The 23,278-nt window shown below is 40.4% G+C and overlaps 2 protein-coding genes across 3 annotated transcripts in view; both read left to right on the top strand.

Moving 5' to 3' along the window:
- IA-2 (tyrosine phosphatase IA-2) overlaps window positions 1-23,278 on the top strand; it is a 46,647-nt gene that overhangs the window by 15,640 nt on the left and 7,729 nt on the right. For both annotated transcript variants that reach the window (XM_036822793.3, XM_036822792.3), the window contains 4 exons: window positions 1,940-2,473; window positions 19,047-19,100; window positions 21,457-21,514; window positions 21,579-23,090. In XM_036822793.3, coding sequence (XP_036678688.3) covers window positions 1,954-2,473; window positions 19,047-19,100; window positions 21,457-21,514; window positions 21,579-23,090 — 2,144 coding nt within the window. In that variant the 5' untranslated portion in view covers window positions 1,940-1,953. The remainder of the gene's footprint in view (window positions 1-1,939; window positions 2,474-19,046; window positions 19,101-21,456; window positions 21,515-21,578; window positions 23,091-23,278) is intronic.
- On the top strand, window positions 10,434-11,485 carry LOC108015347 (bifunctional lysine-specific demethylase and histidyl-hydroxylase NO66). Its single transcript, XM_017081760.4, has one exon. The coding sequence runs from the start codon at window positions 10,542-10,544 to the stop codon at window positions 11,283-11,285; it is 744 nt and encodes a 247-aa protein (XP_016937249.3). The 5' UTR covers window positions 10,434-10,541; the 3' UTR covers window positions 11,286-11,485.

Here is a 23,278-nt window from a genome sequence, read left to right as displayed (position 1 = left end):
TGAACCCAATCTGGAGGCCCAAGGAGACATAGCCCCAAGAATGAGGTCTCCATTTGCCATCTAGGCCATAAAGTCCATTAGAAGCTGCCTTTTGGGGGAGACAGGAATCTGTTATACATTAATCATGCCAGTTTCTAGAAATGATTGAAATCATATTACCATGTTGCCAGACATGTGTAACCACTAAAGATGTTTCCGTAATTGAGATGTTAGCCAAGACATTTATATTGTTGTGCCTGCATAAATTTATACCCTTGTTTCTGCTAATGATTTTTTCTATTGATTGATGCTTGTTTGGCTTAATTTTATTATTATAAGTGAGTCAGCACAGTTTTCCAGAGAAACTAGTTCAAGTTGAAACCTTAAGGTCTCTTTAGTTTATTGATTGGAACTTGCTTGTACTCCATATTGTTGTTATTGGTGAGTCAGCAAGTCAGTTTTTATACAGTCCCAAGTTTTACTAAACCATTGAGGGATTTATTGATTGATGTATCTTAAACTTTGATTGTACAAATGAAGTTTTTGCTGAACTGAACACTTGTTTACCATTGACAAGGCTATTTTATTTGGTATCTTGTTTCGCTCGATAATTTGACGGTCCTTTTTTTTGGGGGGCTTAATCTGCCACATCTTTGCGATGCTGTTGATGAGCCGGAATCCCATTTCGTGGGACTCACCCTCTTTGGAAATATGTCAGCCTTGAGCGAGGCTTATCGCCAAATGACCCAGACGGTAGCCCAGAAACCAGAACCCTGAATCCTGAACCCCCATCACAATGTGGAGCCATTGGAGCGGCAAAGAAAATCAATTTCCCCTGCTGACTGCCATGGGCTAACCGAAGTCTGACATTTATTACCATATAAAGAGCAAGAAAAACTTGCTAAGCTTTTCGAAACAGGAGTCACCGTCACCTTAACATCACTTTCACCGGAGGCCAAACAAAAACCGCACAAAAGAGGAGCAACTAAAAAAAAAAACCGGAAACTGCAGCGTGACAAATGTGCTCAAAGAGCAGAGATTCCACCGGATTCCCCATTTCCAAACCCTCTTTTCCTGGCTAAAACCTCCCTTTTGTGCGCATTGTGTGAAAATATGAAATATGGAAATGCCGGAAAAGCGAAAAGTTGTCCCTGGCACAATAAAATGCAATTTCCCCTTAAGAGAGGGAAACTGAGGCAACATCGCCCCCGAATATACATTGCTAATTTCCGGTTACAACAATAAGGAGCACCCGAAATACTTGGGTTTCCTAAATATATACGTACCACCCACTTGGCGGAGGAGCACCAGGTTATTAGTGCAAATTCCTGCATAAATTTGTGTAAAGATTTACGAGGAGATGTGTGGGCAGGAAAAATCTGGGTTTCGTGCTCCCCAAGAAGCTCATTGGAAATGGGAACTTGCTAAAAAGCAGAGTTTATACAAATGAGAGTTGGCATTGGAGCTTAAAAATAGTTTAAAAGGGGCTCTATAAATTAGCATAATAATTTATGATGGAATATTAAAACATTTATAGACCTTTTAAAAAGCAATTTATAAGAATATTTGCTCTCACTTATATTTTATTAATAGAGATTCAATTATTCACCATGCTGTATTGCATTTTACCATGTAAGGAGCGAATTCCATGAAGAGCAAACAAAAAATGTAGTGAATTTCAATTGAGGAACAGTAGTTATAAAATGTGAAAAAATATATCAATATGATATGAGCTGGAAAATGTTAAAAATTCATTGGCTTATAAACCCCTTATTTTATTTACACAGGCAGATGCTTCAATTAAATGACTGTTTTTTCTGTAGCTACGCTTATCGTTGATGTGATGTAGTTTTCTTCACTGAGAATTTAATTCAATTCTGCTTGCCAGCAGGGATACACATAGATTAACCCACTTTGTCCCACCCCAAGGCTAATTAATTAATTTACCCCTTTTTTCCAGGTGTGCCGATTATCATGGCAAGCAATGTACAACAACGGCAGCAAGATCCATGCACCACAACTGAAGAGCCGAAGCACCAGAGAACACGACGAGCAGCCGGAGGAGCAGCCAAGGACCAGGAGTCGCCGGCGGGAGCATGCCAGCAGTCCTGGTCTAATCAGCGACCTCCATTCCATCATCAGCAGCAGGATCAGGAGGATCAGAATCAGAAGGATCAGGAGCAGGAGCAGGAAAGGCGTCAGCATCCCGCAACGCAGCAGGAGCAAGTGCAGCACCACCGGAATCCTCGCCAGCACGAGCTACTCCACCACCAGCGGAAGTTGCCGCCAGCGCTGCCCCCCCGCGGTCGCCTGTTGATCAGCGAGGGCGCCCGTCGCCGGGAGGTGAGGGGCTGCGGGACGGGGGGCGGCGGGCTCCTCTGCTGCAGCTTGGACGCCCTGAGTCGTCCGGCCAAACTAGTCCAATTCGGAGTCCTCCTGCTGATCCTGCTGCTCGCCACGCATGGAGATCTTGCTCAAGCGGAGGGCAATGTTGGTGAGTCCTTGAAACAATCTGTGATTTAGTAAACCCAAAACCCAAAAGGAAAGCAGAGTGGCAGAAGTTCTTTTTATATATAATCTTTCTAGATTAAAATCCCCTCTTAAATGTCCTTAAAAGTGCTGAAATATCGAAATCTTATTAAGAGTATAATTATATACATATTTGTTATTATTACAGCAGAATATATTTTTATATTTTTCAAAGATTTGATTTTGGTATATAAATTCCATAAAGTTGCTGAAAAATCAATTTCTTTTCATATTATAGGTATGGTATTATTTATCTTTATTTTTACAATATTTATGCAACTTGAGCAAAAGTTCTTCGAAAATTACAGTTTCCAAATATTTATTTCAATATTACATTTTTGAATATATAATATATTCTTAAAGATATACTATATTTTTTATTATTTACAATATTTTTTAAGATAGTTTTAAACTTTAAATGTTTTTCACATTGTAACTAAACATATTTTTGAAGCTATTTTAGAAACTTTTTGATTGATTATTTTTAAGACAAAAATTGCACTTAACATTTTGTTAAGCACCTGCAGTCAAAATTTTAAACATTTTAAAAAAAGATTTTCAACATTTTTATAAAAATAATGAAATTGAATTTATGGAAATAATGAAACTCAATTAAAGTGACTTTAAAAAGGTTCTTTAACTTAATTTAGCCTTGTCTAACCTTGCTGAACCAAAATCCTTATATCCTAATATTTTAATACAATTATAACAATCTATAATATACACGTATCAAACAAGTTGAAAACCTATAAAATACGCACATCTTAGTCCCTAGAGTCTTTCGATTTCCCTGGCTACTCAAAGCACGCTTCGTGTGTTAACTTTTTGTGTGTTGCGGCTAAAACATAAACCCGTTTAATTAAAACTTTGACGCACAAAACCAAACACGCAGCAGTGGAGCAACATGGCTTTTAACCCCTCTCACCGGACGACAAGATGGCCCATGTCCATGTCCAAAAGGTCGGGGGCTGTGCAAATATGTTTTTAACTAGTTTAGCCCACACCCTGCATAATCCAATTGGCCAGGGCGAGGAAACCGTACTGCAACGGCAACAGTAAACTGCTGTTTGGGCCAGGAAATGACCCACACGGCCGGAACCGAGTCGAAAAGCTGGCTAAATGAGTTACCAGTTGCCAGACGAAACTATCATGTGCAACAGGCCTTCGAATGAAGGTGATTTCAGTTGTGTGCGAATGAAACAGACTTTGGGATGCCAGATTTACAGGTATTGATTTTTGGCACAAGGAAATTCGATTAGGCCGTGAAAGAAGGGGCTTTCAAAAAATATAAAACTAAAGTTTTGATTTTAAATTGATTTTTGGTTGTAAGAAATTTAATTAGGTCGTGGGAAGAGGCTAAAGTTTTGATTTTAAATTGATTTTCGGCTGTAAGAAATTTAATTAGGTCGTGGGAAAAGGCTTTCATAAAATATGAAAGGCTAAAGTTTTGATTTTAAATTGATTTTTGGAAATGCTTTTCGGATTCAGGATCTTTCCAAAAAATCACCATGAATTTACATACTGCATTTAAACTTTTATTTTCAATTTTAAATTGTTTTTTGGTGGGCAGAAATTCGGTAAAGTTGTTTCTTGGTTGAATTTAAGAACTGGTTTTTGGTAAAACCATAAAAATTTCAAATTTAAGCTCTCAATTTTTGGGTAAAACAAATATTTGTTGGCAAAACTTTCTTTTCGCAATAAATTGTGCAAACATTTCACACTTCGCTGCTTTTGCATTTCTAGATTAATATTTTTCTCCACGTGCCTTTTATTTTGGCCTGATAAAATATTCAAAATGTATTCTCACACATTCGATCAAAGAAATCATTTATTGCGCATGAATATTTAATTTTGAATTTTGTATTTCAGCAAATTTGTTTGCAGAACATTAGCAGGCTTTTGTTTATTTTCAAAGCGCAATTATTTAGATAGACTCTTCAGTGGCAAATTTGCTAATTTATACTCCACGACTTATTAAAAAGAGATTGTTTACTTTCAAAGCGCAATTATTTAGATAGACTCTTCAGTGGCAAATTTGCTAATTTATACTCCACGACTTATTAAAAAGAGATTAAATGAAAAGCTGCTTGTGCAGCTTAGTGATAATGATTTCTACGAAATGCATCTGCTTTCTCTGGTATTTTTTTTCAGGATTTTCTTTGAGGATTTTCATGTCATAATCTGATGTTATGCTTTTCATTTAGCCAATTTGTGAGAATTTAATTCTCGTAATTTCATCAGCCAAGCATAAATTATCCACCGCAAGCTGTCAGTTTGGTTTTCCCCGAACTCAACTCGTGCTCGAGCCAACCATTTTCCAGCTTATCGTTTTCATCTCTGTAAGTTTCTATCCTATTCATGGGAAATGCCATGGTGATAAAAGGGAAGATGGGGTCTGGTTGCAGGACTCTCATATCACAGCTCATATCCTGCGGAGCATCCCTGCTGCCATGACAACAACTAGTTGCTGCTTTTTGTTGGCCATGCAAATGTGCAGCCCACATGGAAAGTTGGCCAGGCAGAGCAGCTACGCCCATGCATTTATGCACAGAATTGCGCAAGAATCAACAGGAGCCTGGGTCCTGGGATTTATTGATTGCTGATGCTGCTGCTGCTGCTGCTGCAGGTGCACATACACATCCCTCGGTTCGGTTATGCATAGATACAAAGATACACAGATACACAGATACATACGAACAGATAAATGTCCTGGCTTTGCAGTCGACTGCTCCTCCACATTGTTGTGTAAATTAGCAACCAGGCTGGTGGCAACAAGCAACATCATCATTAGCAGCAGCTGATGCTCCTGCTCCTGCTCCTTGGTTGCCACATATTTCATGGTGGCACATGGTCCACCACCACCACCCCCCTTTTTCCACCCTTTTGTGGCATGCAACTTTTGATGGCTGCACAATAAAATTTAATTAACAGCAGCTGCCGCTGGTGCAAAAGAAGGAGCAGCCGCTATACATGCCACTTGCCCCTCGAGAGCCCCCTGTTGCATGCAACAGTGTGTCTCTCTAACACACACATTGACCTTTGACACGGCCAACCAAGCGGATCAGCTCGGCAAAAACAACTTCATTAAACTGACAACAAATAAAAGCTGAGCCACCAGCTAACTTTGTTCATGGCCGGGCATTGCATTTATTCATTTCATTTGAAAAACAAATATTTGCACTCATTCCGCAGAGCTTTCTTCCAGTGCCAGATAGTTTTTCATATTTTGCCCTGCACATTCTAGGCATTTAATGAAATTCAGTTCAATCTCAAAGCGAAATCCAGGCCAAATGCAAAGCCAACTTGGATCGAAAATTGCATTTTACATTTTCATTTTCGCTTTCGCGCAATTCGCACATTTTCAAATCAGATGCGAATGCATTATTAATTAGTTGGCCTGGTCTGGGCATTGAAAACTTTTCAAATTGGCTGCAGTGCTAATGCAATTTCCATGTAGAAACCTGAAAAAAAAAATACGAACTTGTTACGTATACGCCTTTTATACAATTCATTTTCGGCCAAATGCAATGCGGCGAACCTCTGGCTGCCATTTTACATCATGTTCTGCGGTTGATTTGGCACACAAACCGCAATTGTTCTGAGTTATATGGATGTCGATATAGGTTCGTTTTAATCCCAGCTATAGGGTTCGAATTTATCCCCTCTAAAATAGAGAGAGAGCTATTGAATTAGTGCAGCAATTTGAAAAGAACTGTGTAAATTGCTTTTTTTATGCTATGCCAAAGGATTTATTAGCTGGCAAATTGCATGAGTTTATTGAAAATCCCCAGTTTCAGTTTTAAATTTCAAACTATAGAGGTGGTATCTTTTTGTCACCTCTTTTTTTCATTTTTCTTTTGCAGCAAAGTTACGGGCTTTCAAAGTCTATGAAACAAAAACATGACTAGGTGTTTTTTTTAGGTGGGAATTCTGATGCATTCTTCTTTCCCTCGGCTTAAACCAGAAAAATCTCCAGCTGACGGTATTTTTTCCCCTCACCAAACCAAAAATATTTGTGTTGATTCCCCAGCGAGCTCAAAATGGAGCAAGGTTCCCCTTCTTTTTTTTCACTTTTTACACTGCCAAATAACTTTGCACATGGTCGAAATTCATAAAGGTTGGATGACTGCTTCGAGTGGTGGATAGTTGGATGCTTTTCTCTTTTTTTCGGATAGGGTGATTGTCAGCCGGAAAAATAATTGCTGTGGGGTAACTTGAAGCCCCTCCGATTTCAACTGCTTGACTTTCTATCTCTCTCTCTGCAACGGCAATTTAATTTCTCAAATGGCAAACAACTTGCAACTAATGAAAATGCACTTAATTTGCGCCACGCTCAAGTCATTTGGAACAAATTGCTGTCTGCCTCGCCGGCAAGGATGTTCTTATATACTGTGGAGAAAGGGAGCTTTGTTAACGTAAACATATTGCCGACATAATCGAGTATCAGTGAACAGTGAACCGAAAAGAATGCCTTGGGCCGAAGAAAGGCTCTCGATGAAGGAGATATCCTTGCGCTTCACTGGATGGCAAACTTTTTACGAGTTATTTTCCCCCACCTCCTTTCTTTTTTTCGGCATGCTCAATTTGAGTGGGAAATGGCGTGGGAAAACAGCAGAAAAGCACCAGAAAGCGTTGGGGAAAATGCCACTGAAAATGCACTTGCATTTGCAGCTGAGACCTAAACTCTTCTGTCGTTTTAAGCGCCGCAATTACTGCCGACAGGCTCACAACGCACTTTGCACCATATATAGTAAAGTACAGCCCTATATAGTATATATAGTATGTGTTCCCATTGTCCTCTGCCTTTTCCCCGGGAGAAGAGGAAAATTCATCCCAGTTTTCAGTTTGAGTTTCCGTTTAGGGGATTAAGTCGTGCTAAGTGGAAAGCAGTTAGTTGCATTGGCCGGCGGAGATTAGAGACTTCCTCCGAAATTGGTTGCTGAAAATTGCTGTTCCCATATTCTTTGCCAAGTAAAAGTTTAAGAGAGAAACTTACCATATATATTTACAAATTCCGAATATTTAAATTAAATCTACCATGAATATTTCACAAATTCTGAATATTTAAATTAAATTCTCATAACTATATTAATTCCACAAGAAATAAAAGCCTGCCTGACCAGTCTTTATTAAATTAAAAATCTCTCAAATGAAATTCAATAAATGTAGATAATTCGCACAAAAAAGGCTGAAAGGAAGTGTAGAATAGATTTATATGGCGAGAAAAAATGTACTAGAAATATAATCTAATTATAAAAAAACGTAGGTAAAACATTTGATACCTCATGCAAATGGCAAGCCACAGGAAATAATATTTGTGAAATAATATTTTGGGTAATATTGAATGCGGGCTGTTTGACATCCTTATCGGCATTTTCCCGAACATTCCTGGTATTAATGAATTTGTGGCCAGCCCAATGCCTGCACACGCCTGATTCTGTCATATTTAGTAGATTTTAGTGGCAATTCAATTATGTGGTTACATAAAATTGCGCACTGGTCCGCAGGATGGCCATAGTATCGCTTTGGAGCACTCGCATCTGCTGCTCATCGATACTTCAGACTGGCCCATAAGAGAGGTACTACTGGCGAGTTAATTAAACTTTCCGAGCCGAAGGCTCTCAATGGCCAGATGAAGATGTAATTAAGAGATAAAATGGAAACAATGAGCTAGCACACATACACACACATCATCTGTCTGTGCAGGGTTACGCCCCTTCTTAAGATGCCGCCCACCTGGGAAACAAAGAGGTCGGAGGTCAGGCCAGGTCCTGCCCCCTGTATTCCATCTAGAGATAAGCAATCGAGCGGAAGAAAAGATATTGAATGGCCAATGAACCATGGCCAGACACTCCTACATTTTCCCCACCCCCTAAGGGCAGGAAAAATTGCAGATAATCAAGGGAGGCCAGGGAAAAAAACCAGCTGGATGGCTGACAAAAGCGGGCCTAATGAATAATAACAGTAATCATCGTTAAGATGCAGGCATATCAAAATATATAGAGGTAGAACAAATTTATAACAATAAAATAGAAGCCATTATCGATGGCCTCGAATGTCTGGAGCTCTGTAAATATTGAATATCAGGTTGGAAAATTCGAAATAAAAATTGGATTCAGATTTTTTATGTGATGTTATATGGATAAAAATGTAATATATTATTAAATGGATAATACGAATCTTAAGGAAGAGATGTTAAAAAATATTTCCTTATAAATGTTCCACGTACCTGTTATAACTTTTTACCAATGAAATACCAAAATCTTACATAAAAAATTATTATAATTCAGATCCATACATGTTTCCCTTATAAGGACCGTTCCAACTTTAATGCCCAAATATGACAGAAAAAATCTACAGGTTTTTAAGCCTCCTCTCCAACATTTATCACCAAATTTAATAGGTTTATTAGCCTGTGCTTCTGTGCCCTTTTGAGATACATATCCCGTTCATAAAGCTGACATAATGGGAATCAGAATCGCTGTCTGGCGGCGGACATTTTAAGGGGCAACCGAATTGCCAGCGAGAAAATGTCATAAAAATTAACGTGACATCGTAAATATCTGGACCAAGGCATATGTATATGTATGTTTGTAAGCCTGGGAGATGTTATATTTAAGTGCAAATATGCGTAAAATTGCTCAAACGACAACCCATGCACAGCAGTTACAGTCATACATTTTGGCACATTAAAAAAAAAAGAAATGGGAAATGTGAGGGAAAAACAAAACGAGAAAATGGCGCGGCAACTGGTTGCTAGTCCTTCGCTTCAGCTCCCCGGAAAACCGCCTCTTTGAGTATTATTTACCCACATATATAGCAGCAGGGAAAATGGTCTAGCCCCCATCCACAAAAAATGAAATTTCCCCATCGAGCTGGCCGCAAGGCAAATCCCTGCAATTACTTTGTTGGCACTTTGTTTTGGCTTGCCTTTTGAAGTTCCTATTTTTGGGGTTCCCAATATGGTTTCGTGTTCCTTTTTTTTTGTGGATTTTTATAAGCTTGCCCCTGGCAGCGGACTATTAGAACCTTTTAATGGCAACCAGAGAGCATTGCAAAAAACTACAGAAAGCCCTCATATGTTGCGTAATGTATGTAAATGTATTTATTTGAGGCAAAGTGGGAAGGGGAAACCTTTGGCAAAGTCAAATAAATGTTAATTTAATGTTAATATTGTTTACTTGGCCCACTTCTTGAAGGTGTAACAAAGACAACTTCTGTCCCAAAAGGCAAACAAATAGGAAACCAAAGTCAAGGAAGAAAGTGCTTCTTAGCCTAAGGCAAGTGTAAAAATATAAAAACCTATATGGGCCGAGAAAAAACATGCAAAATTCATTGAGCCAGGGCCAACAGCTGCTCCTTAGGTTGGTATCCCAAGAATCCAGCCATAGGACATGTGTAGGCGTGCGGAAATTTAATAAGAACCGGATTTTTATGTGCCACGCATACGCAAATAAGCGTTTTGCCCCCAACGAAACCCCAAACCCAAAAGGCAAATGGGTATTTATGTGTTCCTATTGCGATGTTTGGCCTGTTGTAATCACGCTCCATTGGGTGTCTCTAATTTGGCATTAATACACCCGCCTTTCAGCATTAGGCCACCTTTGACCCCATTCCCCACTCGAGTGACCTCCGAACTAATGATTTGATTTATCTGCTGGAGAGGCGACCGCACCAATAAATTGCCCCACCTGCGTGGCATACAACACTTTGTGGCGCCACAGTAATTGATTTAGATGGTGATGGTGGGCCAAACAAATTAGGGTCAAAAATCAAATATTTCTTCATTAGGTGATGGCTGCAAATCTAATTGTCAGAACTACGCTTTTCGCAAAAATTATAGACTACACCTCAGTCATTCATCTCACTTAAAAACAAAATCAAAGCAGGCTAAATTAAAACTTCGTTGATTTTCAAACGGAAAACCTCATTCTTTCTCAGCCATTCGTTCGATACGAATCTGGTTTTACTTTTTTGATAATAAACCAAAATTATCGGTGTATATAAAATTTTTAGTGAACAAAACTCTGAAAATGTCCGAGGAGGAGCTTCGGGTTTCGAAGAAAGCTGGCAGGAAGGCTAAAGATTTGAGCCCTGCGTGTATGGAGGATTTGGTCAACCAGGTATTCGATAAGTCCAAGCAGCTAAGTATGTCTGTAAAGCAACAGAGAAAACTGGTTCAGGAATATCTGAATGCTAAGATTGAGGATAGCGATGAAAGCGATGGAGAGTATGACAACGATTCCGATTATGATAGCTATTCCGATTCCGGAGACGATAACTTTTCCGATTATGAAGAAGAAACCTATTCGGATTCGGATGAGGAAACGGAGGAGACTAGTGATGAGTTAGAATCAGGATCTAGTGAGGATGAGGATGGATCCCCTGAAATGCCTGGAACAAAAGAGCAGGAGTGTTCTAAAAATTTGGATAGGAAAGTCTCCAAGGACGAACCGAAATCATATGAGCCTGTGTCCTATGTTGGTTCCCCGAAATCCTCTTCACAACCTGGATCTGGTATTCAGCGGCGAATGACAATGGCAGGTGGTTCGGTGGCTTCTCCAATTCTGAAATCAGTACCCTTTACTAAAGCCAGTCAAAATCAAAAGACTCCGAAATCTGAAGAAACCAAATCCCTTCCAATATCATTAAACAAAGTGAAAATCTTACCAAGTCTGCAAAAAGAAGAACCCACAAGGAAAGCAAGCACCAAAGCTTTTAGTTTCTTCAAAGGAATTAACAAGCCCATTATAAAGCTTTCCGACCCAAGGAGCTAATTTTTTCCAATTTTAATTAAAATCATTTTGTAACATTTTATATATTTTTGTAATTTTTGGACCTCGAACTAAATCATCTGTAATTAATCTTTGGTTTATTAAAAACCGCAGACAAAATAATTCTAACCGTTTAGTGGCCACCAAAATGGCATTTTATACAACACCGAAATCCGCCAATTTAATTTAATAAACTACGCTAAAAATAGGTCATATTTAATTTGACATTTTCGGGTCCTGCGTTGAACAACTTTAATTGGTCTCCGGGGGCTGTCAGGTGGAAACTTTTGGGGCGTCAAATATTTGACCTAAGTTTGCTTTCGCTCCAACGATAAAATTGGGCGATTTTGTCAGCCAAATGTTTTTGGAAAAGTTTGCGGAATAATTTTCAGTTGTTTTTTGGACGGCCTTTCCTATCTTCATGGTACTTTGCCCCGGCCATAATTTATGCAAAAAGTCTAATGAATTTTTCATGTACAACACAACGAAAAAAAAAAAACGGCCGCAGCAACAACAATTTTGCGGAAATTAATGAAAATTCATGAGCGAATCCTGTTTTTCGGGGGCTCTTCCTTCGATTTTTCCCCCTCTGGCCATCATTAATGAGCGCAAATTAAAAGCTGCCTAAACATTAATGAAAACCAAAGAGCCGAGAAGGCAAAAGAAATATGAAACAAGAGGAAAATGAAGGAAACGTGATGTTGAGGCGTCGGAAAATGGTGAAAAATCAGCCAACAAATTTCCCAGGCCCAGGGAATAAGCAATCAAGATTTGTGTGTGTTTATTCTTTTATGGCAAATTGGAAAAGTAATTGCACATTAAATTCATTGAAGCGCAAAAAAGGCGACAATGGCTAAAACTTATTTGCATTTAATTAAATCAATTTGAACGCATCGTAAATCGACCACGCCCATGGGCGTTCAGTTCAATTTGCTTTATATTATTTAGTCTCCTCTCAAAGCCAATTGCAGGGAATTTGCATGGGATTTAGTTCGGGTTTTGGGTTTGGCATCCAGCAGGGCTGGCATAAATCCATGTAAAATGAGAGGGGCGGTTCTATTTGAGGATGGGTTTCACTCAGGATGCAGACTGCTGACTTGCAACTGAGCAGTGAGCCGCAGGATGAGAATCACAGGATGCCTAGCAACCTTTACCTGTACGCCCCAGGCCAGCAATCAGTCATCATATTTGAAATTTGGATTTCGATTTCAATTCTGCCTCCGTCTGCGAACCAAATGCGTATTCGATTGTCGGCCCAGAACCCCCTTTTCCATTTTGAATTTGGCAAGGGAAGAATGCAGGCAGGCAGGCAAGTCCATTGCGGGTCACTTTGGAAACGGAATTTCTAATAAATCGCACACAAAGTGCAGGTAAAACGAGGTAGATAGGGAAAAGGTAGTGCTCGCATTCAAAGTACTGCATAAATGAAATTCAAAATTGATGAGTTTTATTTTCGCAGATAAATAGAGTCTGCACAAAAGCATGTTTAACATGCAAAGATTGAGTTGGCAGTGTATATTAAAATTGAAACCAAATAAAGCTACTCACTCTTGGCTTTCATTTTAATTTGAAGCAGGTTTTTCGTTTCATACTATACCATTTTGTAAGGACAATTTCAACTTGGCAGATGACCAGAGCACTGAAATGCTAATGAGACAAGCGAGTTCGTTAGGAATTTCATTGGAAATTTGTCATTCACACAGAAGGCAGGATAATGAACGAGCTGAAAGACAGATGTGGATGAAAATTAAGGATAAGTTTCTGATTCACAAAAGTCTTGAGGAAAGTGCTATTGAATGTGGTGAATAAAGGAAAGGCAATAATTTATTTAGTTCGGTTTTATTATCCTTTCAGTTTTGATTGCATAACATTAGGCGTCATGAAAAGTGCAAATTAAAGATGATATGCTTTGGGGCGTTTTTAATAAGAAATACCTCAATCTAAAACCAAAATAACAAGGTTTCAGTTTCAGAAGTAAATTTCAATAAATAAAACAGTATTTACTATCCTCACACAACATGCTTGAGCAGTCAATATTCATTGCATACTTTTTGGCATCTTTGATAATGGCTCTCTGGTACTGTCAATGTTTTCCTGGTTTAAATTGCATATGCCTTTCGGAGTCCTTCAGAACTTGCTTATCTGCTAAACAAACAACTTTTGGACAGGTACTTGACACATATTTGAACAGTGTTGACATCCAGCAGTCTCTTGCCGGATGAACCGTAAGCAAATAAACATTTTCGGTGCCTCACATAATGTATAACTTGAGCTACCATCCTTCTGTCAACTAGTTTTTGGCCCGGTCAGAAGTGGCACTCAATTTATTAGTCCTAGACAAAGTCAAAGTGGCTGCCATAAAAAGTTTATATTTATGCAGGACGTTCGTTTCGGAGTGGACCAACAAAAAAAAAAAAACAGAAAAGATGAACAGAACCGGGGGCCGCCTAATTGCGTGCCAAATTTGTTGGGGTCACTGGCGTCGGTTGTCCGGAAAGGGGCCAAAAATATTTGTTTAGAAATGTGGCTAGATAAATCAACGAGCCACCCGCACCAGAGACAGCTGGCATACCAGAGGGAAAAACCACTCCACCCGATTTCCACAGCCCCCCACCCAAGGACGTCAAACGTGTTTAAAATTTATGAATAAAATGAGTTCGCATAAATCAAGGAGCCGGCGGCGTTGGGGAGAAAATGAAAAACAGCTCAGTGGCAGCAACATGTTAAAGGAGCTGGCACAGAAAAAAATATTCCACTTAAAAACTTCTAAAAATCTGCCAATTCATTCGAAACAAATAAGGATCAAATATGACTTAAGCAAATTTTAGTATTTACTTCGCTTTAAAAGTGAGAAATTTTTGAAGAAACTTAAATCTTTTTACAAAATCTTATTTTTTCAAGATTATTCTGTTCTTGAAAATGATTTGTTCTTGAATATCTATTTGGAAAATAAAAGTGATAAAATAAATAAAAGGTTTTTTAAGCAGTTTGTGTAATTTATAAGGTAGTAACAACAAACTGAAGAAACTAAAATCAGTTTGCAAATACATTTTTTTCAAGATTTTGTTCTTGAAAATGATTTGTTCTTGAATTTATGAATATATGGAAAATAAAAGAGATAAATTAAATAAAAGGTTTTTTAAAGAGTTTGTGTAACTTATAAGGTAGTAACCACAAAGCTTGTGAAATATTGTAAATATTTTAATTTTCCATTCTCAAAACCCCTTAAGAACATTTAAAATTCCATTTATTAGGTTCCTGTGAGATACAAACACTGTGTTTGTTTTCCTTTGCTGCTGTGGGAAAGCCTTTTGAGCATCTGAAAAAAAGCACTCTATTTTTCCGGCTGTGTGGCTTGATGTCCTGCCGTAAGGAATGCCCCACTGAAAGGAATGTGGCTGCAGGACCCGGAGCTGCTGTGAAATGCCGCCGCTTATTTACACTTAATAAAGCTCCAAAGCAGCGACAACTTTTGCAGCTGCAACTAAGCCGTGGCAAAAAAAAAACACAGGGAGAAAAGCCGGGAAAAGAGGCAATGCATCCTCATCCGCCAAGCTTTTTATTTGTTTGTTATTCTGTTTGCTTGGCACATGTGTGTGCGATGGCATTAAACGCTTAGCAAGTCAAGTAGGCAGGAGCAGGAGCAAAGGCAGGACTTTAAAGCGAAAACAGGTCCTGTTTTATAGTATGTATGCATGTGTACTTGTTATGCTGCCCTTTAACGAGCTGTGCATCATGTTTGCTTTGCCATTGGCCCTGCCAGAAAGTCCCTCGTCTCGTGCGACAAAAACAAAAAAGAGTCCTTTGCCTTGTCGTTGTCATGATTAATGTCCTTTGTTATTATTTATTTTCTTTGTTCCTTTGCCACCCTGACAGTTGGTCGCCCTACTCGCCTTGGTCTCCTTGGTCGCCTTGGTCGCCCCTCCATTGACACGTACTGTCAACGCAAAATATTAAGTATTGTGGCCCGCGGGGCGACTTTAACGCATCTTTTCATCTGGCCAAAGAAAAATATGATGCCTTGTTTTCGTGGTCTCTTGTTTTACAACATCCTGTTTGGTCTGGTAATTGTGTTTCAAGCTACAGTAAGCTCTGGGTTAATTTGTCATATATTACACTTCATTTTCTACAAAGGAATTACTCCTTTCTGGGAATTGCTTAGAGCTAAGAAATTGTATGTCTTGCTATTAGATATATAATATAATTGTGTTTAAATGTTTTGCCTTCTATTGTAACTAAATTATATACCTTTTATGATGTCCTTTTTATCATAACAACCTAGAACAGCTTTCCTCTTTGTTCAAATTAAACCTTTTCTGATAAAATTGGTACTTTGAAAGCTTACGTTTGCGAATAACAATAAATTTCACCCTTCATGAAGATTGATTTTATTTTTTCTGAACTTTGGGAATAAATTCCTATCTCTTATTAAATAAATCTCTACAAAATCTATAAAAACGTACCTTTTCAAATACCTATCGATCAAAGTTATTCTTTTAGAGCAGAGATTATTTTTATGTACTTGTGCCAAAAGCAGCTGGAACTTTACCCTTTCTCAAACCTAGTTAAATTTACATTTTAATCCCGTCCCTGTTTGTGCCCTACAAAGTACCACAAAATCCTACTACTAGACCAAATTTTGAGTGCCCCATGAAATGTGTGTTAGCACACTTTTATGGAAGCGTTGCTGCTTTGGCTGCTTTGGGGTAAATGTCGCACGTAATCAGAGTGCGGACATTCGTTATTGTCATTAAAGATGTCGACTGTCGGCGGGGCTGTCAACGCCCTGCGCCGCATATTACACATACCACACGTTGTCCGGGGGGCCACACACGTGCCGTGTGTTTGTGGCCAGATGACAGGGGAAAAAATGTCGTTATGAAATGAAAATCTTTCTTTCTCTATTTTCCATTTTTTTTTTATTTTTAAATGCCTTGACCCAAAAGCAAACGGCACAGGAAACCTGGGAAAACCTGAGGGAAACCGGAGGGCAATCTCATAAGTAAACAGCCCTGGCCAGGCGGAAAATTCCGAAGGAGCTTCCTCTTAACTATGTGCGGTTTGCCGGTGGACATCAATCAAAATGTGGGTGGTTGGGTCTTCCTGTTAAAGGCAACGGCTGCCATCGCAACCACAACAATATGGGAATGCTCATGGAATTTTCAATTTCGCCTTGGGGCGGTAAATTTATTAAATTGTTGCGTCTTGGCCCTTGGCATAATTTGGACTGGCCAAGATTTCCCTACTGGGGAGTCAGCAATCAAGTTGCCAACTTATCAATCAATTCAGGACGAGCACAAAAGGATGATGGATCTTCCAACTCCCAACTCCCATTTCCCCTGCCATTCGACATCACAGATTTTGATTTGTTGATTGGCAATCCTGACGATGAATGCAGGCCAGGCCCTGCCATTTCCTTCTTGCGGTCGAGGTCTTCGCTTTTCACTTTTCACTCCCCCGCGTAGGAAAATCGAACCCGCCATAAATAATAGTTGCATCACCATGACGCACAGATAGTTTCGTTTCAACGGGGATTTTGTTGGCGTAAAAGCTTTTAGCCTTTGGGTGCGCAGGATGCCTCTTATTTTTATTGCCGCACTCGATGGCCAGTGAGCATTTGCATGGCGTTAAAATGGCCTATGAATGCGGCACGTAACGCCACATTGCGCATACGCCGCGTGGTCTTATCACTGAAGGGAAAAATCGAAAAAAAGTGTGGAAAAAAAGTATAAAAAGGGCAGGTAAAATCGGAAAAAACAATGCATCCCAGCTTACCTCCACAACCATCATGGCCCTGAGTTCGCATATTTATAAGCTCAGTCTGGGGAACTCTGATCCCTTGGGTTGATTGGTCTCTTCAAGTGGGGCATTCCCCCATTGCAATTAGACCGCTCACTTGCCACGAAATTGCCATTGACCATTTCTCATTTAATTAGTTTCTATTTTCGCACCAAGGCTTTTAATATCGCTTGGCCGTCTGGGCATTCAGGTCACGTCTCTGTTGGCCTATTGATAAATAGACAGACGGCCTGTGTCGCCACATTTATTGACTAGTTTTCCCAACGGCCCAGGACTCAGCCAGCAAAAAGGAGACAAAGTGAGCGCTTACAGTCCTCGGATCCTTGGGTCCTCTGGATGTGACGAGTGCACTTCAATCTGTCGACTCGACAATGCCGAAAGGGCAGAAAGAATAGTTGGACGACTCCTCTCCATATGGCCAAACAATGTGGCCACTCGGCTAACTATACACAGAGAATAAAAATCAAGTTTATCGCACTTAAGCAAAGAGTCATTAAGAATTTTATAGTCAACTTGGCTGGCAGGTACTTAAGTGAAAAATGACAAAGGATTTCAGTCAGCCCTTAAGTTTTTATTAGTTTGGCTTTTTTATATTCATAGTGATGAGATAAGATGGTAACTTTCTGTTTATATAAACCAATAGGTTGTAAAATCACTTTTAAAGGTGCCAAAAAGTATGCAAAGATATATTCATAGTGATGGTAACTTTATATTTATATAAACCAATAGGTTGTAAAATCACTTTTGAAGGTGCCTAAAAGTATGCAGTGAAAAGTAAGCCGGACTCGAGATATATTGCTGCATACTTTTAAGCACATTTTTCAGTAAATTCAAAAACTAAGTGATATTCTTGATTTGCTGTTAATCTGAAATCGGAAATATATAGAATTTGTGGTTTGCAAATACTACAAATGAACTGATTTATTTTCTGACTGTTGTTGAATGGAAAGGTCCAAGCAATTAGTAGTTCGCCCTGCTACTTTTTCAAGCTGTCTGATGAATTCATCAGAGATTCTTTCCCCTCAGGCAAACTCTTTTTGTGCAGAGCTACTTAATTTCTGGGCATTCATGGGTCTCTCTTATCACCAAGGGACCGGGACCCTCAGATCCTTCGACCGTCGAGATTAATATTCGCTGCCCTTTTTGCCCCCGCCTGCAATTATTCAGCAATTAAAAACAAAACATCCAGAAATGCGGCATTTGTGGAGGGAGTTGGTTGGACGTTGGCTGTGCGGAGGTTGTGGCAGCTAAATGAAATTACTTTGGCTTAATTAATGGCCAACGAATGTCGAAGCGTTGTCGCCTTTTTCGGCTGTCACAGCCCAAAAGTTAAAGCCAGGCAAAGACCACGAAAACTGTTGACAACAAAGTTCCAAAGTGACGCCATTTTTGGGCGTGGGTTTTCTGGGGTTTTCCACTCAGGACGAACAGGATGTGCGTTTCACATGATGCTAGCTGGTCCCCAGGAAAAAGGGAGGAGGCAAATTTTTCACTGACAAATTCCCGATGCGATGCGGGCGTTCTTGTTGACGTCACAGACATTTGACTAACGGCCAAAAGGAGGATATATTCGGGGCCAGGAATTTGTAGTTGTCTTCTCCTGTGCGTTTGTGTGTGTGTGTTAGCCATGATGTCGCACATGCTCATAAAAAGCGTTTATTTAGCCAAGAGTCAGGCAAGCGACACATGACACCAGCAGCAGGGAAAACAGCAGAGGATGGGTGATGGGTGATATGGGGGCTCTTTGGGGCTTGGAGATCTCGGGGGTGTCGAGAGTCTGCTTAGCGACGTAATGCTGATTTGGCTCTTACCACATCATTATGTCTCAACTGAAAGACTGCTCTGCTTTGCCCGCTCATAATAGCCTCAGTTAAACAACTCTTTCATGTACTATACTATACTATACTATACCATTTTGTACTAACCAAAGACTCCTTTCTTTTTTCTTTTTTCCTTTTCTTACAGGCTGCCAGTTTGTTAGGACGCTATGCATACCGCACTCCGAGGTCTGCTACGATGGTGAGTAAGCGATAAGGCGGTCGACACCCAGTTAAGATGGTCTTAAGACCCAGATTGTGGTTATCAGTAAGTTGGCGAACAAAGGGATGCCAAGTTCGTGGAAATTGAATTTACCCAGAACGAAAAGGGATTAGGAGTATAGTTTTACGGGAAGAGGGGCTTAAGTACTCCCACTAAAATTGTGGCATTAAGTATGCTAAGTGACAGTCGTTCATTTATTTTTCATTCGGAAAAGAAACTTTAATAGACTTTAATAGACTATTAAAGAAAGTTATTTCGGGATATTTAAAATGCAAATGTGCTAGCAAAATAAACAGTTGTTATTTAGGTATGCAAAATGGGGAAAAAGCTTTTCGTTTTTCCATACTAATCTAAATATTAAGCTTCAACAAGTTCCTTAGTTTTGTGCTCGAAGTGCATGTAATTAATTATGGAAAACCAGATAGAATTTAATATAATTAGTACATTTTTTGTAGTAAAATTGAGTAAAGTTTGAGTTGCGAAATTTTTCGCTTTGAAAGTTAAACAGCAATCAGTGTTTGTTGAGGTTTTAAAAATATTATAAAAAATTAATCAAGGGTAGGTGAAACTAACTATGGAAATACTAACTTTTCTGAACAAATTAAATAAGGAAAAAGTTACTTCTGGCTTGGTGTTTAATAAGCCTGGAACCCTGAAAGGATTTCTACATTCTCTAGAAATTTACAAATTCATTAGGGACTACATTATTAATTGAAGTTCAAGCTAAGCTTTTTTAGTTGTATGTCATGATTATACAGGTATACTTTTTATTGAAACCTAGCACATACCTTTATTTTGTTAAAATAAAACCTCATATAAAGCCGTGACTTTAATCGCCTTAAGCACTTTTAGCCGCAAAGACAATAAGGGCTTTCACTGTCGATTTCCGTTGCCATTAGCCGCAATGTGGTGTTGCCCAAATGCATCTCGAGTGGAAAACCCCATTTTTTGTGGGTCAAAGGGCAGGGAGTTGGGGCCCAGAAAGGCATTGCAGGAAAAGTCAGGGAAACCTCCTTAGCTGAACTCTGGCCCCGGGCATATTATTCGTATTTGCAGAGCTCTCGAATGCCGGGTCAGAGTTCACACAAAACGACACCAAAACAAAGTGTGAGAAAACTATGGTGCAAACTACGAGGGGAACTGGAGGATCTGAAGGGGTGCCGACTGCCAGTGCATTATCGAGAACACACTCAATTACTTATGTAAGCACTGCGATGAGGAGGAGACGGGCTAGAGAACAATTGGAAAAGCAGCTGCAGCAGGAAAAACGCTGCGGAAAATGGCGAAAATTGCAGAGAAAATGGTTGACCTCAAAAGAGGGGCGGGGGTGCAAAGGGGGCGTGGCCCACACACATATGCGATCTGCAGTTGCAGTTGCAGTCGCCGTTTCATTTTCAGTTTCACTCGCCGCAGTCATGAGAAGCATTTACATTATGCAAATTACGCCCGAGACAAGCCACAAGGATATGCATTTAAATGGTCGTAAATCACAATGAAAACAAAAGGTGCTGATGGCAGGAATCTGGGGAAAGGGGTACCTTGTACCAACCATTGTAAGACCAGGTCTATTAATGCAGTTACATGCCCTATTAATATCGGGACTGATGATGACAATGGCAGTACGGAATGCAAAAGAGCGGGTAAATACCCCTGAATTTGGGCGAGTGCAATTAAAGGAGTGCAGGATATGCAGATGGGATAAATAAGCATTTACGATCATCAGATACATGATAAAATATAGTGTGGAAAGCAAAGGAAACTTTAAAGATATAAAATTGGAGATATGTTAAAAATCTTCTTTCAAGTTGGGTTGCAAATGAAAGTTAACAATATCTTTAATTAATTAATTAAAGGGAGAAAGATTCCTATAAAATATTCCCTTAGGAAGTTTGCTCGACAAGAACTTCTTCTGGGAAAAGTTCTTAAAACTTCAAGAAAACTCATGAGCAACATATATTAAACCTTTCAGTAGGAAACAAAACTTTTCGGTTGCTTAAAATAAGCATAAGAGAAAACTTTAGAAGTATCGATACAATTTCTTCACTATACTTACCCACTTGATTAATTAAAAAAAGCATTTCTTAGGGGTATCATTATTTATTAAATGAAAGGGAGAGAAAGGCCCATCAAATATTTTAAGAGCTTTAAGATTAACTTTCAACAAGAACTTATTTTTGGGAAAAAGTTTTTACAACCACAGAAAAGTACAAAAATATATTTTCCTTTTTAGTAGGAAGTATAAGTTTTTGGTTGCTTAAGAAACCACACGAAAGGGAAACTTCAAATGTAATTTCTTCATTAAACTAACCCATTTGATTTCCTGCTTAAATTCTAGACAACATATTCGGCAAGTGCATTCCAACCACCGGTGTCGACGTTGAGGACATTGAGAAGTAATTATCCTTATATTAAACCAGTTTGTTAGTGTTATATCTAAAGATTTCTACTTTCCCCAAGGACACCTCTCACTGAGGAGCAGTCCCGTGTGCTGGCCACCATGTTGGAGGAACTCCAGGGCGCTGGGTTAGGATGGGACCATCCGTACGTGCAGTGTCGCATCCAGGGATCGCTGTTCTCGCTCCAACGGCAACAGCAGCTTCCACCCAATCTCTGTGCGAATCTGGCGCCGGCTCCACCGGAGTTTGGGGATCCAGCCAGTGCGATGGCCTATGTGCGATTCACGCCACCGGAACCGGAAACGGAAATCGAATACTACGAGCAGCCAGGCAATCCAGCGCAATTCTATCCGGCCTTGAGAAAGAAACAGGTGCAAGAAATCTCTGATGATGACTTGTACCTCAACCGGATGCTGCAGGATCGCCGGAGGCTAAGGCATGATCCATCGGAACTGGAGCACTTTGGCAAGATGGATGGGCACGGGCAGGGACACACTCAACTGGATGAGCCGAGCATTATGGATGCCTTCCTGGACACCGAAAGGCAGAGGATTGAACGGGAGCAGCAGTTGGCGGCAGCGGAGCAGGATGCCAATCAGCGGGCGGAGCAGAATCGCCTGGAACTCTATCAGATTCTAGCCGCCTCGGAACCCGATCCGCAGCCATACCAAAGGAAGCCGGCTGCCCAGCCCAATGCCATGGATCAACTGGAGGCGATTGTGGAGCAGCAGCAGCAGCGGGAGCGGGAGCTGAAGGAGCAGCAGGAGCAGGCCAAGTCACCGGTCTATGTGCCGCCGGAGGAGGTGAACGAATCGAGTGAGCTCTACTTCCCGGACAACTTCGCCCCCTTTAAGAGAGCAAGGGGTCGCTCCAGGGGGGGATTGGCCGAGGAAGTGGAAGAGCAGCCCAAGCGTTCCTTCTTCCGGGAACTGGCCAGCGAGCAGGGATTGGTGCAGGAACCGCCATTGAACTTCAGACACGCGGAAACCGAAGTAGAAACCACTCCCGAGCTGGCCAAACGACGTCCTGCATCTTTTAAGCAGCTGGATCCGTACGATGTGAACCTGCAGCAACAGGAACTGGCCTTCGAGTCGGGTTTGTTGCGCAACTCACTGACGCCTCTGGAGGAGGAGGCTATGTTGGCCTCCAACAGTTTCCCCCGGCAGTCGAAGAGCCAGCGGGTCTACACCGAAGGTGGCCTGCTCCTGATGCCCCAGGATGCCCAGGATACGGATGGTATGCAGGCCGATGAGTCCGATGTGAAGCAATCGCTTTTGGCTAATATGTTGGGATTCGCACGACACGAACGTCTGGATGTGAAGAAACCGGGACCGCTGCTAGGACCTCCATCCTTGGGCTCCTCGGAGCTCAGCAATCAGCTGGAAACGGAAAAGGCACGCAAACTGGATAATGGTGGCAACAAGGAGGTTCTGCCCGCCCACATCAAGGGCAATGCTCCCGAGGACGATGATGCGCACAAGAAGAAGAAGGTCGTAACCCAGCAGCACTCGGCCGAGGATCATGCGCCGCACACCGTTGACACTGAATATGTGCATGTGTTCGTCAAGAACCCGTGAGTACTTATATCTATACATTATATATCTATCTATCTACTTGAAAATAAGAATCAACGCACTGTAAAATACACTTGAAGGAGACTAGTTTTCTCAAAAAGTCGAACCTCTTATACTCAAATCCATATCTGCCAAGTCACAGATTTCAGTTTGAAGACTTTGAGTTAGATGAAAAATGTTTTTATCA

This window comes from Drosophila suzukii, chromosome 2L (genome assembly GCF_043229965.1).
Source record: "Drosophila suzukii chromosome 2L, CBGP_Dsuzu_IsoJpt1.0, whole genome shotgun sequence".
NCBI classification, from domain to species: Eukaryota; Metazoa; Arthropoda; class Insecta; order Diptera; family Drosophilidae; genus Drosophila; species Drosophila suzukii.
This window is presented reverse-complemented; position numbering and strand designations above follow the sequence as displayed.